General features: G+C 43.2%; 1 protein-coding gene across 4 annotated transcripts in view; it reads left to right on the forward strand.

The window, feature by feature from the left end:
* Positions 1-26,523, forward strand: part of sema5ba (sema domain, seven thrombospondin repeats (type 1 and type 1-like), transmembrane domain (TM) and short cytoplasmic domain, (semaphorin) 5Ba) — a 181,228-nt gene that overhangs the window by 48,188 nt on the left and 106,517 nt on the right. For all 4 annotated transcript variants that reach the window (XR_005077041.1, XM_037110216.1, XM_037110218.1 and 1 more), the window contains one exon: positions 22,827-23,057. Coding sequence is in view for 3 of the 4 variants with exons in the window: in XM_037110216.1 (XP_036966111.1) it covers positions 22,874-23,057 (184 nt within the window). In the remaining variant the exon portion in view is untranslated. The remainder of the gene's footprint in view (positions 1-22,826; positions 23,058-26,523) is intronic.

Consider the following 26,523-nt stretch of genomic DNA (forward strand, 5'->3'; position numbering starts at 1 on the left):
AGGCGGTCACATTCTGGCCAATAGTTTGATTTTCATCTGATTGTTATGATTCACAGCTGATAAAGTCCATAAAAAAACCTTCACCTGAAGTGGTGTCCGTTTGTGTGTGTCTGTGAATGTGGCCTTGAGCGAGAGATCAGAACTTTTTTAGAGCCGTAGAGCTGAGGAATTGAAGATGGATGGATGCAGAAAAAGACCCATTCCAAAATGATGGAATGTCAGTGTCACCTGAGATGCTCAGCAGGAGCTTTATTCCAAATGACAAGAAACTAGAATGAGATCACGCAGACCTGAGTGGACAAAACCAAAGATGTGTAAGTGAGCTGCTGGCATTGTGATTGAAAAATAACAAATTCTTCCAATAATATACATGGAAGATCGTACTTGCAATGAATGGTGTATACAACATCTGTTTCTATAATTTTCTTCTACTGAAACATTTTTTGAAAGAATATAAGTTTTTATGTGATTTTCATTTTGACTTAATGCCTTCATGCATCCAATATTGAGAAGACTCAGCAGCTCACAGTATACACCTCTTGTCTCAAGCACGGCTAATAAAATGCTCTGGCTAACAGGCAGAGAAACACAGAGGGAAAATGCTAATGAGTTTCTGGTTATGCACCAGACCTCCTTTAAGAAAGTTTATAAAGGTTCAACTTTATATCCAGCTGGAAGTGATATTCCTCTGTCTGTTTCACCTGTATTTTGTGCACATTATTTTAATCTGAAAACTCGTTTTAGCTTGCACTGCGTCTCGATCAGCATCGTGGTGAAGATGTGGGTGAATGTGAGTGGCTGAAAATGGGACAGACGCTTATTACATCACAGATTAGACCAATTAATGCGACGGTGACAGGTTTGGGGGTTTTCTCGAAGCAGCGCTGCTGACGCCGCTGACCTGTTGCATCTGTGGTGGCGACCGAGCAGAGCGCGCTGAGAGTCCGGGGAGACTTGTTAGGAAGCAAAGAGCAGCTTCACTCAGGCTGCTGCATCATCGCCAATGGATTTTTCTCTGAATAGCACAGGGCATGAACACACATACAAACACACACACATACACACTTCCTCACAGACACACACGCATGTTGCAGGTGACTGCCTCCTCACTGTCATGTGGCGTCTTTATTTTCATCTTTGTATAAATAGAGAGAGTGTGTGTGTGCAATTGGAGGCTTTTGAAAGCAATTGTTGGCCAGATTGTTATATAACTGTCAACAACAAAATTAATGCTTCTACTAAAATTCCACGGAACCACAAAGGCGCTCTGGATAGACCGTGTTTCTGTGTGTGGTTGGCAGGTGAGCTTTTATTAAAGTTTTGGAGCCAATCCCCGAGTCGCACAGTGGCGGAGAGTGATGAATGCCCACAGCTAAAGTCCAATAAGATGGATTTGGTGGGAACAGCAGCTCCAGCTCACTCACTCATTCCCCATCTCTCTCTCTCTCTCTCTCTCTCTCTCTCTCTCTCTCTCTCTCTCTCTGTGTCTCATGCTCCCTCTCCCTCCCTCCAACACACACGCCCAGTCGCTCATCCACCAGCGGGGTTCCAAATCAGTCGTTTGTTCGTGCTAGATCAATGCTCTGTAATCAACAGGGGAGGTGCATAGCTGGCCTGTAATGGATCGCCTCCTACCTGGGCTGCCCGTCTTGAAGTGGATTTTACGGAAGTGTTAGGTGATCAGCAACGGCAGACACGTCAGCTGGCTGCTGCTGTTGTCTCCATCGTGCGTGACCAAGAGATTGCAGCCCGCTGTAAGGACCACTTTGAAGGCTTTGAGAAGCAGCAGCATGAATGCAATAAGCCCTCACTTAATTACATCCACACAAGATTTTCTGTTGGATTCCAGTGCTGCTGCCTGGCAGTGGGGGCCAACTGTGCTGACTTACTGCACATTTAAACATGCCCCTCACTGTGTTTAAAGTTTAACTGGGGGAATTACGAAAGCATAAATGGGTGAATGAAGTGTTTGTTGCCCTTTCAGGAATGTGACTTTCACAACTGGCCTTTACAGTGTGCACTTTAACACTTTGGACACTTTACACCAGCAAGAAGAAATCCTCGAAGCGATCTACACGTTAAGCCGCAACATAAAGTAAGTCGCGGTGCCGAGTCATGCTGGAGTTTGGCAGTGACAAAGGGTGTGAAACCTATTTCTGTTTCCTCCCTGGACATGATCCATCGCTGTGTTTCGCCAACAACATCAACGAATCTGACACGTACTGTATGTTTTTACTCAATCTGACAAAGCAACACAGTGTGTGTTTGTGGAATCTGTGTATGTTTCCCTGACAAGCTCGTTGCAGCCACACTCATGCGCTCTGTGTGATCTGTCAGATGTGGAGCTGGATGAATCGATGCTATATTGCCTCAAGTCTCAGGGTGCAGGTTGGGGTGGTTTGTTAGGTCTAACTTTGACACTGAGACAGTTTGCAACCTTCAGTGCTAGCGATAACAGACCCAAAGATGGCAGATCAGAAAAGGCTGATTTATAGAGCATTTGCTATAATACAGTCACATGGCTCAGTCCTTGATGGCAGCCACAGCCTGTGTCTCTGATAGTTTCTTGCCATGCTTTCCAACAACAAATGGTGCAGAAAGTTGAGAAATTGAAAAGTTTGTGTTCTGAGATTTATTGAAAGGTTTTAGCATTTGTGTTGCTGTCAGTTGTGTTTGCATTGAGGCAGTTCTGGGGAAAGTCTTTGGAAATCAACAATCTTTTCTATGTTTTACTATCAGGGCGCCAGTTATGATGGTGGTTTATCTGCAGACTCTGAGTGCTCACAGCATGGGTTCTGCTATGTCTGTATATTCTGCAGTATTTAACATATACAAGCAACAGGACCTGTTTACCTTAGCTGGCAATATGTAAAATAATAATAATGATAATAATGGCACATTAAGAAATTATATGTAATGTGACCTATAAGATGTGGTGCAAAGATAACTTAAAATATAAACCTGTCTAAACCTGCAAAAGTGTGGCTTTGCCTCTGCTGTTTAGACATTGAGAGACTCCTGTTGTCTCCCTACTCCCTCACCCTGTTTCTCGTCACTCTTTAGCAGTTGTATCTCAGAAAACCATGAAAAGGAACCACTAGTTAAAAATCACAACTTTTCATTTTGCCAAACAGTGACAGCCCCGCTGTCTGTAGATATGATGTCGGAGCTGTTGATTCTTCACATTCTGTTGATCATTTCAGTTAATTTTTGCATGTTTTATACTAAAATTCTAAATATTACACCTCTCTATGTAGACTATATAAGGCTCACGATGATATTAGCTATCAGAGAAAAGTTGAGCGTCACCTCTGTGTCGGACTGAAGAGCCAGTATGACACCTCAACACTGTTGTGACTAAATGGTGTCTGATGAGAATCTGAAATCTTGTTCATCCAATTGTTGCCCTCCTCTTCTTCCTCATGTGGATTAGTACTTCCTTTTGGCATCTGTTCCATTTTTCGTTTCTCTCCTTCTCATTAGCATTCTACAGGGATATTAGGGGCTATCAGGGTAGGTCCTTTCTCCAGATATTGGCATTCAAATAATAAAAAATCAAGCAGGGCAACGTGTCTCGGCCACATAGATACAGCTCTGGCCTTTAATCCTGTATTTTGAATGATTGGTGCCCTCGATTCCTCTAGTAGCTGCTGCTTTTCTTTGATTGTTGTTATTTTCACTGAGTACTGCTTCCAGTCACAATGTTCAATCTAGGTGCACAGTGCCCGTACAAATTGCTTTTTTCACAGTAGAAAATCCAAAGCCATTCCAAACAGTGACATTTCATTTGCCAGTTGTTTTTCATCTGGCGCTCTTTACCCCGATATTCTCTGACAGGGAAACAGCTGGCACAGAAACAGCTTGTAAGGCGCTGGACAGGCGCTCTGTGTTGTGCCTGGATGACCGAAGCCCTGAGCTCAGCGCCGCCGTCCCAGCCGTGTCACTCAGAACATAGACACAGCACAGACACAAAGAGCTCCTCAAACAGCAGCCACCAGCTTGTCATCGGGCTGCCTGTGATTGATCACTTTGACACAGTTCAGTAGTGTGTCATTATTGTGAGAGGCCATGGAAATGTGAGTGTTTTAGATGAGCTGTCATCTCTGATGAAATATTACTGTGGACTAACTGTAGATCAGATGGATGCTCAGAGGAGGACGCAGCGTTTGTATCGCTGCAGTCGCGGCTCTGCTGTGTTTAACGCTACCGAGGCTCTCTGCTTCTCCAGCTTTCGATTTATATTCTTCCTGTTGGAATACTAATTCAAACACTTGCTTAATTCTTCCTTGAAATTCACACTCCTGTGAGAGGAGGCTGGCATTTGCGTTGATCAGTCATGCACTCAGATCATGCCTTCCTCCACGTTCCCGGGTGTACCACGGTGTCAATTAAACCTGAGGTCTGCTGTGCTCTAGCGGGCTGACTCTGTTTAATGGGGCTTCATGCAAAGAGACTATCCATAATAGAATTAATAATGAGACGCACTTGCGAAAAAGAGCTCAGTTATCATCACCATCTCATCCGCGGTGAATTCTGACTGAGCTCTCAAACTCAGAAATAGAACATTAGAATCAACTGGACATAGCCCGAGCCTGGCCACAGGACTTCTTCATAAGAATTCACGCTACATTAAATTCCAATGAGCTCCAATCCGACTTGGCTACCTGGTGCTGATTAAACCTGCTTGTGTGTGTTTTCAGCAGGGAGAGAAAAGTGTGGTTTTGTAGTTACAATTCAGATCTATCAGCGGAGAGAGGCAGGGAGCTGACACGGAGCAGAAGGGTTTATTAGCGCTCTTCTTTCTGCTCGCTGCCACAGAAATAGAACAGAGATGAGATGAACGATACTGCTGTGGAGCGAGATCTGTGCTCTCGGCAGAAATCTCAGAGGAGCTGCTTAAATAAAATCCTAAATATCCAAAATTTTCATAAAATAAATGAAAACTGACAAAAAAATTAAGCTTTTACAAATGTCTACCTGATGTGAGGGATGTGTTTATAATTCCACTGGCAGCGACACTCATTGGAGTAAACGGATGAGCTGGGCCATTGTCATGAACAGCAACTGTCGCCATGTCTGAGTGGGAAAAGAAAAGAGCATCACATAAACTCAAAAGACCGTCAAGAGAAAATACAGAGGAAAGACATTCAGTCGCAGTACTTCTACCCAGATAATACCTCAAGTTTATGTCAACCTAGGCCAGTATAAAGATTATTATTATGGAAATGAAAGTCTTAAAAGTGCAGTGTATAGGATTTAGGGGACCTCACTGCCAGAAATTGAAAATAATATTCACAATTCTGTCCTGAAGCTAAGATTTGTTGTGTTGTTGTTACCTCAGAACGAGCCTTTTCCATCTACAGAGACAAAGCAAACATCGCTGGAGAGAGGGCCTGTCACCTTTAAAGTGGCCACTGTAGGACAGGTTGAGGCAAGGGGTGTTCAGTTTGAAGTGATGTGCATCCTGGAAGCTATATAATCCTACACACTGGCCCTTTAAACCTGTGATACTTTGTTCAGTGGATGAAATTTTGTTATGTAAATGTTTTATTCTGTGAAATAACTTCTTGGAAATGTGTCAACATCCACCGTTTGACAGCCTTTAACCGCTGGTGGAAACAGACCCACACCAGCCTTGTGTAAAATAGACTGCCCTCTCATTCACTGGAATGATGCCAGTCCAGCACCACAGCAAGGGTTTGCCAGCACAGAGGACTCTGGCAGAAAAATGCAGCGTTGTCCAGCAAAAAGTTGAACCTGCAACACCATCTGACAAGATGCTGCATCAGCCAATCAGATGTACACAAGCCCACAGTCTCGGTGGATTACTTTGTTGCGTGAGTGCCATCCACCTGCCGTGAAAACTTTCCAGAGTTGTGAAGTCCTGTTTGTGTTACGAAGTGCTGTGTTTGCTTTAATGCAGGACTCTCAGCTGTGGAGCTCCTGTCCATCTGTCTGCAATGAGTGACTGTTTCTTAATAGGTGTGCTGAAATTGCTGAATAGTAACTGTGACCAGCAAGTAGACATAGACTGAATTAATCTGTTTTACCACATCTGTATGATCCCAGAACAAAGAGATTTCTCTGTGATCTGACTGCAGCTAAAGGATCAGAAGGACACTGAAATAACAGCATCATAATGCCAGATGACAAGCCAACAACTTTTAAAATGCTTGTTTCCTGAATGGAGTATGGATCGATCAGGGCTATGCTGTGCAGATACATATTTCCATGACTTACCAGGTAGTCCAACTCCCTCGGTCACTTTGCTCCATGCCAGCTCCTTTTTTGTCCTGTCTTGGTGCAAGCATGTATGTGTTTTTGAAATCTCTTCTTAAGGGCATGATGTCAGTGTGAACGTCACCACTTTTGTGATGAAGTGTCATGTGAGTGAATAGCTGTAGTTTTAATCATTATAGCATCAATCGATTCTGGTCCAGGTGTATACTGTTTATTGCAACAGCAGCAAATGTATTTTTTGAAGTGAGTTGGTGTAAAAGTCAGATGTATATTATAGATGATATCATAGAAATGTGATAGCTGAAACATGAGGTGTTGGTGAAATGATAGATGTGTGAGCAGTGGACAGACTGTGAACAAAGCTGTTGTGGTTTCTCAGAACGAGCGATTACAACCTCAGGGTGTGTGTGTGTGTCTCCTTGTCAGCATTGTAGGTGTGTGTGTTGCTGTGTGTTAGTGATATGGGTGTCCCTTTACGCACTCGTGCCCAGCATCGAGGGTGAGTGATCAGGGCAGTCAGTGGGATTGAATCCAGCCAGGTCTGACCAGACACCAGGCTCTGCAGCAGGCGCAGGGCTATTTCACTGCCCCCCTGTCTGTCCTCAAGCATGGCTGCTGCTGATGGGATCATGGCTGGGGATCACTCCTGCTAATAACACTCCACACCCCTTCGCTCTTTAATTGGCAAGGGGTATTGGCTGCTTCACACTCACAAACAGTACTTAATTGCCATGTCAGCACGGGGGAATACCCATCAAACTGCAGGAAAGTGCTGCTTCTTGCTTCTTTCATTTTTCAGAGATTTTGCTTTATTGTTTTGAAATGATGCAACATTTTCATTTGGATATTGTAGTGATGGATGGTTCAAACAAACAATAAAGCTATTCATAATTCAAATAATCACCTGTTGCAGCCCTGCTTTATGTTTGAGAGCAACCAGAAACAGACTACGGTTGCCTGGTTTACATGTGACTTACACACTGGACCATACAGTTCATTCTCAAATATGAAATCTCCCACAAAAGCACACAAACAGGCTATTTAAAAGCATGTACATATGTATGTGTACACATCAGAAACTAAAAACTGGACGATAAACCTCAAAAAACGTTTAGTAACAATGAAAGAAATAAGTACATGTTGTGTGCACATGTGACATTTTCTTCCAAATATCTAACTTTTTAGATCTTTATATTTCTTTATCTCATACTGAATTTCTTTAAGTCCAGAATTGCGGAAGCGCATAACAGTCTGTGGACAGACACTGGAATAAATTGACCGCCCACGACTTGACAGAATGACTCTTTGGAGAGTGAGATGATGATCTGTAGTTGGTGACACCTACGTCATTACCACAGCAAACCCTTACAGATAGGTTGGTGTTGTCTAGACACAACAATCCTATCTGATCTGACAAACGACAGTGCAGACGCTCTGAGAGACTGGAGAATAGCTGGTGACGAGCGTCAGAGCCAGATATTTTTCTCAGGACCAAAAGGGAGAGTGACAACTTTCAACGGAAACAACTCCTAATGACTGACACCAGTGCTCTGTGTCTGCTAGGTGATCGTTTGCTCTCCTATTAGCCATGAAGGAAAAATACACCAGGTCTGTGAGTCAGTCTGTTTCTTTTGGACTCACTCTGTTCCTAAATGCAGCTTCACTTTCATTGCTTGATGTGTTTTTACATGATCAGGTTTAAGTCTAAATTCATATTTAATGAAACCCGTTACAGTGTGTTACATCATCATGATTTCAATATTAACATTTATGTCACTATTATATGACCATTTTACTCAGTTATGTTCATAACATCAAGATAAGCCAGTGATATTTTTCATTATACAGACACAGACACACACACACACACACACACACACACACACACACACACACACACACACAGCAGCACTATGATGATCAGTGGTGTGTTTTCTGTGTTTTGTGTTGCACACTGTACATGCTGCAGCCACACACCATGTCTCTCTGCAGCTTTGCTCATCATATCAAGTGATATGTTTTGATCCGTGGCCTCTTTGAAGTCGGATGTAATAAATTTGCTCATCAATTACACTGTCTGGCTGGGCCCTCTGCGCGTGTTTTGTTTGGTGTCCGCTCCAGTTAATTAGAACAGAACGTGTCGTGTCGTCCTTGAGATAGCAGCTAATAAGTACGAGCTCTCTGAATCACTGCTTCTTAACGCTGCTTTGCTCAGCCGGCAGAGAGGAGCAGGATGCCGAATGGAAAAGGGGGACCCAGTGTGCGCTGCAAAATAATGTGCATGCGGTCATCTGTGCGTTGTGAGGGCGGCCTCGCTGAGAGGTCCTGCACAGCTTTCAGACCTCACATTAACACTGTGTTGTGTTGATGTGCGAGCTGGTTTGGCATTCCTCGGATGGTTTGTGGCATTCCAGCTCCTTGATGTTTGAAGTGAAGCGATAGTCTTACGCCACTATCTCATGTTATCAGCTGTTATCAGCCCCGCTGCCTTTGCCCTGTTGTGTCTGCAACTCATCACAGAGACGTGTTTAAAACATTTAGCTGCCCAAACACCACACACAGACAGATCTGAGAGCATGCAGGTCCTGGAGCAGGGCCATAGACCACCAGGGTCCATGAACACTGGCGCTGGTTAGGGGGATAAAGGGGGATGAGACGTTTTGTGCCCTCACTCTCAGGTGTTAAAGTACGGGGTAATACAGTCAGTTCGTGGGCGATTATATATATCACCTAACATGCACCTACTTGCACTTGTGTTACTGGCTGAGCCTCCACAGTTGGTGTGACAGCAGATGTGTTATTGTAGATGAGAGGTCCCAGAACATCACGGACGAGTTCAAGCTATTTTCACTGTGTTCAGTTACTGAAGTGATACATGCTGCATTTGCTGCTGGATAAGAGAAAGTCCCTGTTCATGTACAGCTTCTTCCTGCATTCCTCACAGCAGAGTCGGTCCGGACTGTGAAAAGTAACTGGCGCTGGCTTGCCTGACCTGGTTAGCCCCGGCACCTCAGCCCGGCCCAGCAGGGATTTGGTTTTTCCATGACAACAGGGCTACCTGCTTGAAGGTGTGTCTTTAACTGCTCACACGCTTGTGTTGAACAGTGGTCAGAGGAGCGACTGTAGTATTGGCGAAAAATCAGTGCTAACAAAGCTTTGCTAATTCTGGAGTAAACACATCACCTATAAATCCTTCACAACCAAAGTCCCCCGTTATGTAGTTATATAAAAGCAGCGGCTCCGCAAAGGCAACTGCAATCACATTAGTCAGCCAATTCGACGATTGATTGCACATGTTGGTTTTGTGCTTTGATTTTGTTTTGCTCCGGATGCAACACACCGGAACGTCCCTGTCCGATGTAATTAATTTGCAGTCCTCTTATCTGCCATTGACACGATTACACTAGCAGTGTTCAATCACACTTACAGAATGATATATACATAAACCCTGCAGCTACATATATCCAGTAATTACATTACTGCATTATTGGGCATAGTTATATTGGCAGCAGATGCACCCCTATTAATTTCACTAGCTACTCTGGACAATGTTGTAAAATGTTAGACTGTTAGAATGACTGCCGGATTTGTTTACTTCATCATCAACAATAAAGACAAAGTCATTTACAGAAACTGGTGAACCTTGCAAAAAATATGAAATTGTTGTCTGTGTCGTGTCGCGTTGCAAATAATGAGGATTTTCTTAATCATTTAATTGTTTATGCCATAAAGTGTCATACTAAAAGGATATGTGCCAAACAGCCAGCTCATCTTCCATTAGCTCATTTGGTCTCAAGAACAGCTTGAAATGAACCCACTGGGGTTCAGTTAACGTGTCATAAAAAAAGTAAAAGAGATGCAAACCCTCACACTGAGGTTTTTGTTGAACAACTGATCAGCTTAATGTTTCAGCTCTAGCTGTATAATCTGTGTTCTTCTTCTTTTGTTTGAGTTAAAAAAGTTGTGATTCTGCTGTGAAAAGACCAGGCATCCTCTCCTCATTTTTATTCTCTGCTTGAACATTAAAACACCTTAGCAGTCCACATCTAATTGGTTTGTATTTTAGAACATAAGCGCAGAGGCTTGGATAAAAGCTCACACTGTCCCCCAAACTCTCCCTTTCTTTGTGACCTTTGGCTCTCCAATTAACAACCTCCACTCAGAGCATCGACGCCCCTCTTTTGTGGCTTTGTCAGGCCAGAAATGTGCTGGACAGACCTTTTGTTTGAGTGGTTACTCATGTCTCTGCCTTTTTGTTCCCTAATAGCCCATCATCTGGGCCCTGTCCCTCTGACCCCGCGCCTCTGACACATGGCTCTGCCAAACGACAGGGAAAAGGCCACAGCTCTGAGGACTGGAAACGTACAAGAAGTTATATCAGCATGTTCTGAATACTAAATGCATTGAATGCATTAATGGTCCGTGTTGAATTTGGTACATCACTATAGGACTTTCTGGAGGAAGATAGTTGATGGTTGAGTCTCCCTCCAAGGTCATCAAAAACAACACTTTGGGTTTGTAGCTCAGGTTTGATGCCAGCCCAAAGCGCCAGTATCTTAAAACTTGGAGAATAGACTTACTTATCTAGTGCTGAATTTAACTGACAAGTCTGAAAGTACTGGTTTGATAGTTTTGTTTGTTTGTTTTTTTGTGTTGATTCAACCAGTAATGTCCTTTTTAATCTTATGACCTCTTAACATTAAACACTGGCACTCCTACCCCAGAGAAATGTTCGTCTTGTGACCCCTCAGAGAGAAATCAGTCTGCAGCAGTGTTTATAAGAATGCCAACACACCTTGATCCAATGAGTCCTGTTTTCACTGTAAACAGAGTATCTTCATGAGAGACGCAGAGACCAGGCAGGTAAAGTCAAATGTCACACAGGATGGGAGGCAAACTTATTAAGTTGGGGATCAGACAAAGGGACAGGAGTCCAAAGGTACAAAAAGCAGGTGGGGATCAGACAGGTTGAGGTAGTGGCTGGTAGGCTCGGCTGTACACCATTTCATATGGTTACAGTGATATGAGACAATCTATGGTCCTAGATTTTAAATATCACAATAGTGGTCCGACATGCGTTGTCTTCTCCTGGGTTTAAAGGCTCATTACCATAAAAGGATGTCATTTTCTAAACTTACCAGACGGTTCCACTTGTTGTAATACTTGTCTTTACCCACATAGTCATTACAACCACATTACTGATGATTATTGATCAGAAATCTCATTGTGTTAATACTTTGTGAAAGTACAAATAGTCATGTTTGGCTATCTGTTGATTCTGTGTGGAGGTCAGTTGTTACAGGAGGAAATGACAGGATAGTGAGTTTACTGAAGGGACAGAAAATGTGGATCTAGAATCATGTTGGTGATCTGATGAATAATGCACTAAAATATATATAAAGTTGTTGAGTGTTTCCAATGAACATCATGGGATATTATTAATGGTTATTTTTTAAACTGATTTTTAAAAATTCAAATCTAAATTGCCCCTTCAGCTCGCCAGCGTTTACACAGTGTTCTGCACCCACACTGGGGATTGTTTTCCTGAGAGTCTTGTTGCAGTCCGTCCTCTGTAATGCTCCCGAGCTCAGCCTGGATAGCAACTCTCTAATGAAACCGGTGGCCAAAATTGAACAGTCTCTTACTCGCTGAGTTCTCTGAACTAGTTGGGTGAGTTCAAATCAATACAGGCCTGGGGGTGCCCAGTTCACACAATGAAACCGTATCAGGTAGACACAGAGAGAAATGCAGTCGATAATATCACATTATGGTTTGAGTTTGTGTGAATGAAGGTGTGAGACTGTGGTTGACAGTGCCAAGTGAAATCATAATAGAGTTTCTTAGGGCCAGACAGTGTGTTATTACAGACTGGGGATGTGGAAGGTATAAAATGGCTGGCTGCTGTAACAGGTGTGTGCTTGAAACATGAGGCTGAAGTATCAACGTGTGTGTGTGTGTGTGTGTGTGTGTGTGTGTGTGTGTGTGTGTGTGTGTGTGTGTGTGTGTGTGTGTGTGTGTGTGTGTGTGTGCGTGTGTTAAACGAGACGGACAGAGAGATTCTGTAGCGTCTCCACCCTCAGCCGTCTGTCACTCAAACCATATAATGACAAAGCAGTGTGATTTGCCATTTACTGACCACAGATAGTCATCTTCTAAGCCTAAGCCCATTATCCTTCAATCGAACTCTTCCTCAGTCACTCCCAGTCAAATCACACTCTTCTCACTCTTCTCCTGATTGTTACTTCCAGTACTTACAAGTGGCTTGTAATTGGAATCCACTTTTGCGAGACGCCAACATTTGTTTGGTCGTCTATTCGGTGTGGTTTGAAGTCGTACAAAAATGCGGCCGTTGAAATCTCAAAAAATGAAACCAGGTAACAGCTGCAATCAGGAGCTGCTTGAGACTGAACATCGCTGCTGTATTTTCCTGCAAGTATAGTTGTTTAGCAGAGGTGGTGCTGCTCAGTGGGTGCAATCTGGTAAAGTTTGTCACAGTGATGCAGCTATTCACTACTTGAATATAACTTTGTGCTGTCCCAATGGTTTTTACATTTTCAGATTTTAAATGTAAGAAAATGGGGAACATTTAATTAATGTTGTCATGAGATTTCATCTCCACATTCAAAAAAGTTCTTGCTAAAGTATAATAAAAGAAAAGCTTATTTACACATATTTTTCTCACCTGCCAAATGCTTTTTAAGCTGTTGTCAACACCGCTCAACCGAATGTTTGGTTCATCTGACGGTCAGTTTTAGAGAATAGCTTCAGTAGTTTGTGGACTCGTCTCGCTGCAGTTAGCCTGCTGCTGACTCCTCCCCCAGGAACCTGTGACTTCAGCAGTAACTTAATGCTATTAGCCTCATTTGAGAGTTAATTATGTAATCTGACGGCATGATGTATTACGTCAAGGGCACTAGTTATTAATTTAATGGAACAAATTACTAATTAGTACACAGATTATTAATTTGAGGATACAAGTGAGTCATTTGTGTGCAGAGTTTCTACCCCTGCTCCCTGCCTGGCTTTGTACAGTCAGAAACATGTGCCGACAAAACAAACACTCGCTCAGGAGCTTTCAGCCTCATGTTACAGTCTTCATCTGCATGTATGAATGACATTCATACATGCAGATGAAGACATTTATGTGTCTCAGTTGTGATGGATGTGTAGATGTGACATTGGCTGACTTATTTGCTGTATATCTAGTGTCCCAGATCTGAGTCTTAAATGCATCCACTGTATAGTGCTCTCAAAAAAAGATGCAAAGATGAATCGAGTAAGTGTAAACTGATCACCAACTATATTGATAATTGATTGATCAGTTTAAGTCATTAAAATGAAATTCTAAATTCTTTGATTCCACTTTCTTAAAGCTCACATAGGATGCTCATTTTCAGGCCAATACTTTTGTTTTTGGCCTCTACCAGAAAGTTTTTACATCTCACACACAACAGTGACAATACACCAGTCAGCGATGATGCAAACATGATGGTGATTAGTAAATTCAAAATGTCAGCGCACTGCTCCCTGAAACTATTGACTATTTGTTATATAGAGAGCAGTGAGCGGGAGAAGGAGGGAGTGATTCGGGACACAGCCGTTTGCTCAACAGTTTCAAGACGAAGGAGCGAAACTTCATCTGCTGTGATTTTTTTTAGAATGGAGAATGTTTTGTCAGCTGCTGTGTGCAAAGTCAAGAATGAACTGTCAATCTCCAAACTATGTTGTTTTTCTGTGAAAGACTTCTATTATGTGGTTCACCAGCAGATATCTGCGCACGATATATTTGAAAATGATTAAAAGATGAGTAAGAAGACAACCCCAAAATTGCCCCAGAAAGAGAGAAAATAGAAAGGCATTCAGATAGTCAGGTTTTATACAGAGCCTCTTTATCCCTCCAATCCCACAGATTGCACACAGACACACACATGCTTATGAACAAAATGTGATTCCCTCCATCCCTGTGTTTTGCTGCCTCCCCTCGCATCAAACCTCAGTTGACAGTCCCACAGCTATACGAGTATATCAGATGGCACCTTCCCTCAGGCACCATAATGCCTTGATTCCAGCACAGCCTCTGATTTGATATCGGACATAATCCAGACAGCGCCTGCCAACCTCACCACCTCATCAGCCCTGTCACTCAATGTTGTCCTCAAACACACACACACATGCACGCACACATGCACACACACACACACACGCACGCATGCACGCACGCACGCACGCACACACACACACACACACACACACTTTTTTCCTCCAGTCTAAGGTCAACCCTCCCTCAAGATCCTTTCTCTGGTTGTGCCTGCCTTCTCAAGCCTGATTGAAGAGACTCAATAAGAGGAGAATCTTGCCGTGGCCCCTCCGTCACCCTTTCTTTCCAAGAAGGGAAACAAAAAAAGATCTCCTATCTCCCCCTGTAGCCATCTCCATCGCACATTCCTGCATCCTCCCCCTCCCCCAAGTGTGTTGCCTACATGTTCGGCCCCCGTTCCCTTGAGACTCACATGGGGCCCCCGTCGGCCATGAGCACCCACCCTCACCCCCATCGGGTGGTGCGGGCATTAAAGAGATTGGTGGGGTTGAGCTATTCAGTCAAATTAGATATGGTCAATGTAGCCATGGCTGGACCAAACCCCCTGAGGGCGCGAGGGGAGCGGCTGAATGGGATGGGAATATGGTGGCAATATGCATCTTGGGAGAGGCTGTCGGCGTTCATCATGATGTTGTAAGGCTGGTTTGATTTGTTAGTTTGATTAAGCAGAGACACACGCAAACACACGTACTGTAATGGGCTTTTTTTTTTATTAACCTCTTCAACTGAGCAGGAGCGACGGTAAGACAAAATGACAGGTGTGAAATGAGCTCTGCTGCCTTCTGTTCTGTTTAAAAGCCAGCCTGATTTACACTCAGAATTGTAGGCATCGATCTTGTGTTCGGCTCCTGGAGGAAACAGGTGTTATTTCCTTCTGTTCTAATTCATTTTAGTGTGCAGGAGAGAATTCCTGGGAGCATTTGAATGAGGAGGTATTGATATTCCTGTGCCATACATGCTAATGATGAGCGTTGGGAGGATTGCAGCAGGCTCCGTAGGAACAACACATTCTTCATGCACTTAAAGCTCTGGAGGGGCTTTGCTTGAAATCCTGCTAAAAGACGCTTAACAATGATGTCTAATCACTTCTAACGAATCAAAGAAAAAAAGTAGAAGATTCCTCCTGCGGGAGCTTCGCTGCAGAAATTAGCAATTACATTTCTTATCGTCTGTCCCTGATGACAGATGTTTTTAAAGCAGGAAGCACTGATTTTATTATTTCTTTTTTTTCATCACTGGTCACACGGACTTCCTGCCTTCTTCACTTCCAAAATGGCATAAAATAGGCTGTTCTCTCGTACCGATGGCCCCTGCTTCCCAATGGGACGGAGGCAATTTAATCTGTGTTGTAAGCTTCTGATGAGATCTGGTTCAGGGAGTTAGCATTGAGTTGTAATTAGATGTACTCCCCTTGCTGGCCAGGTTAAAATGTAAAAGCAGGCAGGCAGCAGAGGTGCAGTGGACTCTGGAAACTCTTGGTCCATAACAGTCTCTGGAGAACCGAAGAAAGAAATGAGAGGGCAGAGAGCAGAGAAAATTCGGAGGGATAAAAGGAGGAGGGGGCTCAAAATGAGATAGGGGAGAGGGTTTTACGACTGGTACGAGGAGGGTCGACACACCTGCCGAGAGGCCCCGCTGCCCGGAGGAATGTGATGGGCTCTGACAATCTCAGGGATGCATTTTGAAAAGCACTACTTACAGCCCCCCTGCCACACTCTTTTCCCTGAGTCTTTTCTTTAGCTGAAGGCGAACAGTAACACTTGGAACCTTGGCTGTCAGGCTGAGCCCTCGACTGACACCACAGCTTCAGCCAAAGTGAACGAGGGACATTGGGGAAGTGATTTATATTGGCCTTTTTGAGTGTTTAGGCCTCCGTCAACCCTCCACTGCCATGAAAACCTCTTTTATCCCTCTATCCATGGCTTAAAACAGCACAGCAGCATTTTTTTTTCTTTTTTTTGGCCATCAGAGAAATGGCAGGTGGGTCAGTTGACACCCTCACTGTCACATACAGCATACGGATTACTATTATCACCTCTAATCTTGTTCCATTTGCCTGCTACGATTGTTTCATTGTCTTCAGCACTTCACTTCCTCGTACCGTGTTGCATCAGCGGGCAGTCCGCCATGCAGCTCTCCCGGGGAGAATGTTGAGGTCTGTGCCGAAATACACTCAACCTGGTTCCCGCTGCTTGACTACCAACTTGCCGCTCTGTTGCCATAGATACACGTTGGCATTGGCAGGGGCTTATGAGAGCTGTGCTCAGGAAAGGTTGAGATTTACTGGCAGCAATCTGGATAAAGAGAGGAAATTATTTTTTAAAAAGGAGAGCTTACCTTGTTTGTCTAGATTGAGCCCTCCAAAATTATCTCATTGCAGCACCAAAGCACTGTAGTCTTTTTTTATTCTAAGCCACTGGGAGAAGAACTGTCGTACTGCTCTGGGTTGTTTACAACAAGCTGCACCACGCTGAAGCATCCCGGTGGGATATTAATGCAGCAACCCTTCACAGGAAATACACTGCCTCTAGCTTTGAACATTTAGGTCAAATTATGTGTCTACTGTAAATATAGTAAACACCAAGAGGTGAGAGAGTTCACTTATTCAAATATTGTTCTTTACAGTACAGTTACAGTTGGTAGGTAGTTGTATTTACGTTTTGACATTATCTCCAGAAAAAGTTAACTTTTGTCTAAATTTATTTAACTGTTTGAGTTGAAGCTATTAAAAATGTTTCTTTGTGTCTTGGTTTGTGGAGTGTTGTGTCTGTTTATGATTGACAGCGGCTAGCCAGGACTGGGTATCTGTTACCTAAGTTATGTGTATCCATACTTGGAATGGGCAAACATAATCTTGGGTCTTGTTCCGGAATAACAGGAAGTGGTGAACCTGATATAAGGTGATCAGAAGTTGATATATGTATGATTTATAGGAAAACTGCTTACAGAACAGCCTCAGACTTTAGCTTCAGATCAATGGGTTGGATCACAAGTGAAGCGTTTACAGAACAAACCTAAATGAGTAATCTTGAATTTACCCAATGAGCATTTTTCCTTCGCACATTTGACTCATGGATGATACTCACACTTCTCAGCTGAGAACTCGGCTCACCCAACCCTAGTAAACAACTTGTGCTGTAGCTTACACGCCACGGGGCACAAGGTGTGTTGTTTAAGCAGTGCTGCTGAAGAGTAAGGACCACAGCAGTGTCTAATAGGACCCAAATGACATTTGCAGGTATGTTTACATGCTGTTTTATGTGCTGCAGCCGAGCAGCTAATTAGCTATCTTGCCTGCAAACTGACATTAGCAGTGCAGCTCTCCACAGTGAATGTTTTGTTATTGGCTCATTCAACGAGCCGAGGTGCAGAAGAAGACGAGTTTTTGTTTGTACATCAGATAAGAAGGAGGCTTTAGCAGGAAAGTTGATGTTGTTCAGGGTCAGGGGCTGTTGTGTATCAAGAGGCATTCTGGCAGTCAGTCAGTGCACCTGTCTGCCTATGATGAAACAGTTATGTTACCTCTGTATATGCTAATATGGTGAAGAGGAGGATATATTTTTGGCTATAGGGCACTATCATTAAACCAAAAGGATAGATGAAATAGGAATTACTCACTTTTGATTTCAGATTTTATTCTCGATGTAGAGCGCAGATCATGTAATTTACAGGGGTAATACGCACGCTGTAGCAGACAATGAAAAGGACATTTAATTTCAGTTGGATTTTAGAAAAAAGTACTTAATCAAAGCAATGAAAGCTCATAAATCCCAGACTAAGGTGTTTAAAATGACATTGTCTTTTAATCCAGCTCGATCTTGGAGAATAATTAACAAGATCTGCAAGAATCTGAAACCTTAGAATAAGGCATAACTTCTGCCTTGATACATGATGGAGAGGTGCTTCACAGTACCTCCGACTCTTTATCACTCAGCCCCTGTGCACGTACGGCCCACCAGCGTGGAGACTGGACATCTTCACAGCGGATACTTTCAATACCTGAGTACATTTTTACAGGTAACAGCACTGGCTGCAGGACTTGGAGCATTTTCACATGATTGCGGGACTGAAAAATGGCTTCCTCCTCTGCAAACACCATGTTCACAGCGTTAAGGCAGTTGATCTGTGTCCTCACTGATCACAATTTATTGACAAAGAGTAGACGTGCCTGGACATCTATTAGTCCAATCCACAAAGGCGCCTTGTAAGTCCTCAGCATATAGAACGCCTTTAATCGACTCATCGTATCCGGCAGGATGTCTGACTGACTGACTGACAAGCAAACAGCCGGCCAGTGAGTCTGCTTAAAACACTCCACTGTATGTGTGTGTGTCTGTCTGTCTGTCTGTCTATGGATCCTGATTCCTCGCTGACAAACTGTTGCTAATCCACAGCACACACACAGTAGGACAGGAAATTGGATGGACTCTATCAGGACTCTTTGGAGTGGCCATCAAGAGCCTGCTCTGTAAAAACACACACACTTGCGTAAAAATACACACACACTCAGGAGTGGATGTTGGCACACAGCATGTGTCAGTTCTGCCTTCTTGCTGAGACCCAGTGTGGTGTGTGACCAGCTGTCCATGGCTGGATTTTGCCAGTTTCCAGAGCTGAGACTGTGTGTGTGTGTGTGTGTGTGTGTGTGTGTGTGTGTGTGTGTGTGTGTGTGTGTGTGTGTGTGTGTGTGTGTGTGCGTGCGTGTGTGTGTGTGTGTGTGTGTGTGTGTACATCTGGGTTTGCCTGAGTATGTGACAAGACTTTCTACAGACATTTTTGACATCCACACACTAAACCCGTCCTGCTGCTGACAGTACGCCTCCTTGTGTGTGTCAGTGCTGAGATAACTCATCCACCAATGTCTGAACTTACAGCAGAGTCCTGCTCTTCTGTCACCATCTCCTGCCCTTTCTGCTCTCACTCCAGCTTTTATACTAATGAGAGGATTTGTAGAGTCAACCTTTGACTTTCAGGACTCTGTAATTTCATGTGAATTAAGCTCCTGCCCACTGCCTTTCTACGGATGATGGAAATAAAGAAATGGCGAGGTGTCCTGATTGGCAAAACACTTAAGCATGAAGTTCTCACTTTGAGTTCTCCCAGGAACCTTAATTACACATCATCCTGCACTGTCTCTCTCCTCATGTTTCATGTCACTCTCTGTCAGGTGTCTAATAAAAGGGAAATTGTCATCAAAATGAATGTAAGCATGTGGAGTCTGCTGAGGGAGTGATTTTCTACATCATTCATTCCACAGTAGCTCTCCCTCTAGTGTCCCTGGTTGTATTATGCTGCTTTGTGTCAAACACTGAACTTATGTGAACAATTATTTGATAACCATAATTTATTACATTGAATACACAGGTTTTTTTATATATATATATATTTTTTTACATAATGTAAAGAATGAGGAAACTAAGTGTATATAAAGATAACCAGGTGCCTGTCTGTGCAGAGCCTCAACGGTAATCAGCGAAGGCTTAAAATAAATTAGGAAACAGACAACCAGTAACAAGATGCTAAAATTCAGAACATGTGGTCACACATTTTCATTTTAATTAAAAGTATTGCTGCAAAGTTTTACTTTGGTTGAAGCCGGTATCAGATGTAATTAAATTGAAAAAAAAAAAAAAAAAATCATATGATTGAAGAGATAGTTCTGAATCATAAAACCTACATGAAGGTTTAATGCTATTAAAAACATGAAGGGAGCAAATTTGACAGTCACCCGCTTTGTTAGAAGTTATTTGTTATAAATTATGAGATGTCGAGATGTTGACATGAGCTGATCAGTTGTGCTGATTTAGTCTTATTAAAATGAAACGTGGGAGTACAGCTCAAAGTTACAGATGTGTGTCAGAAGTTTATCTCAAATGTTATGATTTGTCTCTGGTAATTTGACTCAGAGGATTCATATATGAGGAAATCTAAATGTTTCGAGGACTGACCCTTGAAGGACACCACAAGCCCATTGGAACCATTCCCTGTGACTCAAACATGAGGAGAGTCTGTCTAGGTTTCCACCAGCTGTCTGTATATTCTAATTTACACACCATAGTGTCCTTACTATGTCCTATAGTGTGTCACATGTCAAGCTGCACTGACACAGTCACTGTCACCTGCATTCAAATTTGATTTAGGTTCTGTCCAGATTTTCGTCTTTTTGACCCTCAACAGTCAGTGATTTTGAATATCTTAAACAACAAAAGCTGCTCTCATCTCTCTAGTCTCAGACAGAGAAACTGAGCTTGACTTGAAATTGTCCTCTAATCTCAGAGATCCGACTTCAGTGTGATCTAGCCAAGGGTTACAGGTAACAGAACCCAATTACAGACTAGCAGCAAATAACAGAGGGCCAACCGGCAGTTTACTTGGTTGTTGGCTGGATTACAGGTGGAGATGGGAGCCAACATCAGTCGTCCACTCAAAGGTGATGATAACTGGAATGGATCAAAATCAAGCTAAATTCTGAGGCTGATCTGTTAACAGTTTTCCTATAAATCATAAATATATCAACACCATATCAAGTTCAGGCTTGAATTCTTTATTTCTTGTTATTCCAAATCCCTCCAAATCTTTCTACGAACCAAAGAAGCAGGAACCTTACCAATGGGACCTGGTGGATGGACTCCAACTTTTGATCAATGCACACACAATGATTTAGCCAAACAAATAAGGGTAAAGCAGAAAAAGATGAAAACAATGCAGCGCTGGAGGTCTTCCAGGAATACCAATTAGAATCACTAGATCCAGAAACACATACACACTGGGAGAGGGCAAACTCAGAGACATGAGCAGGAGATGTCAAGTCTTGACTCAATGGCTCACTCCAACATTAATGCTTGCTCTGTAAACAACAAACAAGTCTTTGAAAAGCAGCCATCTGTGGCATAAAGACTGCTGGCTCTGGTGGCCTGTGTGCCCTGCAGAGGAGGATTACGCCTTTTTCTTCTGCTGGGATGTTTCAATCTGTGTGGCAAGATTAAAACAATGTAAAAAAGTGTGTCAATGGTTGAAACTTTTTTGGCACTGAAACATCATTCTTTTCAGATGTATCCGTAACATACTTCGTATAAAATTAAAATATTTGGTGAGAACACCAGGCACCAACATGTTCAAGGACAGAACAAGAAGCCTTTGTATGATACAGCGAGTCAGATACCTGTGACCTGTGACTTCCATCAGGTAACCTGAACACAGACCTTTGCGCTGTATCCCGCAGAGGTCTTTTTCGGTGAGCCCTGAGACTTGAGACACATCCAGCAGGAGCAGAGCTTATTGAAAACTTCCACCTGTTTCATCAACAGTATGTTTGCTGGCAGAGGCTGGGGGCCTGTTGACTCCACTGTTTGCAATGACAAACATGGGCACTCGGTGCATTTGCCTAATTAGTTACCAGCTGTAGTGAGAGGGATAATTGATTGCAGGGCAATATGGTTGATTTGCAACTCAACCAAGCTAATAATTTGTTATTGATTGAAGCATTAGCAAGGAAAACACTGCAGAGAGATGTAACCCAGCCAAAGAGCTGCAGAAAGTTGATGCTCTCAGTTTTTAATCCACTTAAATGATATTACACCTCGCTAAGCTAACATCGTAAGGAGCGCAGGGCGGCAGATGATGAACTGCTGGTTTCAGCTCGGCACTGTGGACTCATATGTTATGACTGGAGGAGATTGCGTTTACTCAGGAAGCATGAGAGAGTCGGCATGTGTGTTTTGTGTAGGACCTGTGTGTGTGTGTGTGTGTGTGTGTGTGTGTGTGTGAGTGTGTGTGTGTGTGTGTGCTGGCTGGGTCTACTTAAATAATATTTGAATATGAAGGTCAGAGAATGACTGGACATTATTCATGGGTTGCCATGTATCACGCTTGCAGTGATAGATATCTTTGAGCCCGCAGGAATCAAAGTAAACAGTTGTTTGAGGAGTTTTTTTTTTTTTTTTTTTTTCCCCATCTCACATTTTAAGTGAGTTCATTTCTGCTTCACTGGCTTGTGGAAACTTCTGCCTCATTGAGCAGTCCACCACTGCTTTCAATTTTCTCATTTTAATCAGCCATTAAATTAACTCCCAAAGTTTAATTGCACATCTTAAATAATTATTTGGGGGTCAGAGGTTAGGTATTTCTATGAGATGGCTCATTGCTGAAGCGTGAGAGTTTTTGCGGCTGTCTCTCCACGCGGTGTCCTTCACACTCTCCCTCCCTGTGTTTTGCTTTATTCTGCTTTATATCTCGTCTTTCCAGCCACCCTCTAGTTACCTAACATCCTTGCTTTCATCCCACGGTTATGTACTTTTTCCAAAATTTTATACCTTTGCATTATTTTTCATTCTCTTTCTGTTCCTCTGTGTTGGATTCGAGCCCCCAGGAATTGAAAGTTGGAGAGGAGAAATGATTTTGAAGTGACTCAGAGAATTCTTCCTCCCTTTTGAAGCCAGGTGTACAAATGTTGCATGGCTGTGCTGAAATCCTCTGTTCTCTCCTGCAGCTGTATCCCAGAGGCCCATCTTGGCAGTTAGAGGAGAGGTCATCACCATGACAGCGTCCTCGCAGGACTCCACGCCCCCGTCTATGGCCGGCCTCCTCCTGCTCCTCCTTCTCCTCCCAGCTGCCGTCACGCAGAACTCTGCTGTCCCGACGACCCCGACTGCGTCGTTGTTCGACCCGCTGACTCAGCCAGAATGTTCGAAGAAAGAACACCCAAAGGTTTCCATCCAAGGTCAGACATCATTGATAACCACATGTTAAATATGAACGCCCCATAATACTATAACATACGTTTATATGGACGGAAGAATCTGTGAGAATGCGGGGTCTGGTTACGTAAAACCTTTGCTTTCAGACAGATTTCTCTCTTATTTCCTACACTGTTGAACCACAGGTGGCCTGTTTTACGATTTAAGATTTGTAACCCTTTTTTTAAAAAAAGAGCATTGGATTGAGAGCCAAGTGAGAGAACAGGCTCTTCCCTGCAGCACAAATGTGTCTAAAGTTTATGAAATAGCCCGTTTAGCTGTTGATGCTGCTATTCTCTATTTTAGTGTCAATTTCAGTTTAAAAACAGACGATGCTAATTTTGTCTTTCATCCTGTTGTTACGCTCCCGCTGCAGAGCTTTGTCTGCTCAAACATACACTCTCACTCCCAAAATCCTGTTAGAAATGTAGTCGAGTGTACACCTGTGATATTAGTCTTTGCGCAGGACTCTCAGAGATCATAGTGACATCACTGAATAGAAGCCCGATATGATCAGAAACACAATCTACCTCCCTGATTGTAAACGTTGACTGTATAACATTTGGAAAAAGCTCCCAGGTCTTAAACCTGCTATTCTTTCAATCGACCGAGGGGGGCAGCATGTTTCAAGCAGAAATATGACTGCATGTAAGCTAACAAGAAAATGAGCCAAATATGCGCACTTTAAGCTCCAGTAGCCAAGATGGTGACAGCCGTAATGCCAACGTGAGACATCAGAACGGTAGTCCACAAACTGATGGGTGGCGTCATGGCCGGTCAACATTCAGTCAAACTTCTTTAGAACAGGAAACTGTACAATGAATGCCTGAACTTTCCATTGAGGCATCACTCAGTTTATATGTAAACTTCCTGCTTCAACCTTCACGCATAGTTCTCTCATGAGTGGGCTTTCTTTCACGCTTATAGCCAAATAAAGTGTTTTAGATAATAGATTTGGGTGCTACTGCGCTCCAACATATCAGCAGTTACTTTGGTGAGCAAAATGTCATCCTAGCTGATAAAGAGATGGCCACAGCTTTGAGAAGAAGAACTAAGTTTCATTGAACAAGAATTGTCGTTAATGTTGATGTTCTCTATGGCCTTGGGTCAAGAAAACAAAAATCTTTTCTAACAGTCCAAAACCAATCAATAGTAAATGTCAGGTTGTGGTGTTAGGGCGAGAGCTTCCTTCTAGACCCGGTGAACCAACAACAATCATACAAGGAGGAAGAAATTCTCTGCTTATAGTATATTGATTAGAAAATTATCTAATGAAACCAGAAAAGGTCAACTTTTTTCATTTGTTTACGCGCTAACCCTGAAGCAGAAAACATTTCTGTGAGTTGCAACACGGTTCTGTAAAAAGTTAAAGGTGATCCCTTAGTCAGGGAGTTTAGAAATAAGCCGCAGGATGCAGTGAACATCACAGTGAGACTGGGATCCACCTGGAAGCCCGATTGCTGTTGTGGTTTAATGTCTCTCTCATCACCTCTTAACACAGCAAATAAAATGGTTTTGTGCCTGCTTTATGTGTTTTGAATGTGGTTCAATGCGGCAAATGATTGCTATCATGTATCTTAAGGGAGACAGTTATCTTTATACATGCTTGACAGACTTTAATATCCCGGCTGTAACGCTCTGTATCCGTGCTTATGTTGTTTACGTGCAGGAACATATACATGCCACTTTCCCCGCCGCCACAGAATTAAATGTTTTCATAAACACGTCCCTGCACCGGCTGCAATAAAACCTCACCGTTTGGCATTCAGGCAGGTCAGCAAGCCGCTATAAAAGAACAACAGAAAGCAAGAGGGGACAAGATAGAAATGATTGTGGAGCATAATGGCGCTCACTATCGAGCCCGTTCATCTGTACAGTGGGCCAAGAAACAAGGTCTTCCTCTCGGCGTGAAATGGAACAGAACAGTTTGGGGTACAGAATCACAGATAGATGTGGCAGAATGAAAGGTAAACACGCACAAAATTGCTGTGTTTATTTTTGAATAGGGTTGTTTGTGTTCCCTCTGCCGAGCGTGGTGACTAAGATTGCAGAACCAAAAAATCGCTGGTGGGGATCGAGGGCAGGAACGGAAAAATTGAAGAGGTGGCCAGAAGGGTTTCTTGTGATTAGAAATATACTCTGCCCCCTCCAGACCATATTGCAGACATTTCCTCAAGTCTTGGTGTTTCTTTTTTGTGCACAGCAGAATTGTTCCCTTCCAAGTCTCCCCCTGTGCTCGAGGGCCAGCTCGCCCATGTCGTCAGTCTGAACTCTGGCTAATGGAACTGAAGATGGACATAAAGAGCTCTGTGCCGTTTGGTCCCAGTTTTCTGTGTAATAGGAGTTTTAAGTTTGAAAACTGGCCCCTCTTTCTTTTGGATTTTCAATCCATTGAACTGGTGAAATGGCTATTTTCATTCCCCACAAAGCTGAGCTGAGGTCACCGATATATATGCTGAGTCACTGCCTCTGTCCTGCTTCACCCACCAGGCCTCCAGATGTCCAGATTAGCCCGAGCCATGCCGGTGCTTCACTTCAAAGGCGTGCCACTTGAGAATGGCTCTCCTGGCAGGGAGCTGCAGGGCTGCTGGCCTGTCAAAGCAGGCAGAGCGGGGCATTATGTGGAAGCAGCCGTATAGAAAAGGCCTGCACAATGAAAGTGTCAGCGAGAACCTGAGATTAGCCTCCGTGATTGATGAGCGTTTTATAGCAGCTTGTTGAAGCGATACCTCAGTTACCTGGAGGAGACCGGGGGAGCCGGCTAAGACGATTTCACTTTGAGAATGCAGGGGTGTAAACCGCCTATACATACTTTAAGTGTATGTGCCTGTAATCACAAGTCATTGTTTGTGTTTGTATGTTGTGTGAAATGCAGTGAGATTTATAATCCTGTTTGTGTCTGAACATGGCGAAGGGATCAGTCATCCTCATCTCCCAGAGTCAGTCTCTCCACTGCAGCTCTACCTGCTGTAAAGCCCCGCTCCATCCTGCATTCCACTCCACGGACACTTCATTGATAATTTACACCGACATCTTTATTGATGCATCTATCAGTTGTATGGCAAATGTTTAAGGTCTGCGGACAGACGATTAATCCTGAGTCTCTTCTTGAAAAAGATGAACTGTCTTAAAGTAAAACTTTAGGTCCAACTTTTCAGATTGTTCTATCAGCCATGATGAAGAGTCAGTCTGTAAACCATGATGGATGCTTACAACTGACACTGGGAAATAACTTTACGCTTCACCTTCATTTTCTCTGTCTTCATTCAAACTGCTCTGACTAAGTAGCCACGAGGGGGCAGAGGAAACAATATGTGGACACAATATTTATATATTATCACGTTTTATGTTAGCATGTTTGCAGACAGTTGTTTATTAACACATACTACGGGGCGACATTATCATTCATTTAGATTTGTAATTTTGTCCACCTGATGAGTGTGCAACACA

This window comes from Acanthopagrus latus, chromosome 9, assembly GCF_904848185.1.
Source record: "Acanthopagrus latus isolate v.2019 chromosome 9, fAcaLat1.1, whole genome shotgun sequence".
NCBI classification, from domain to species: Eukaryota; Metazoa; Chordata; class Actinopteri; order Spariformes; family Sparidae; genus Acanthopagrus; species Acanthopagrus latus.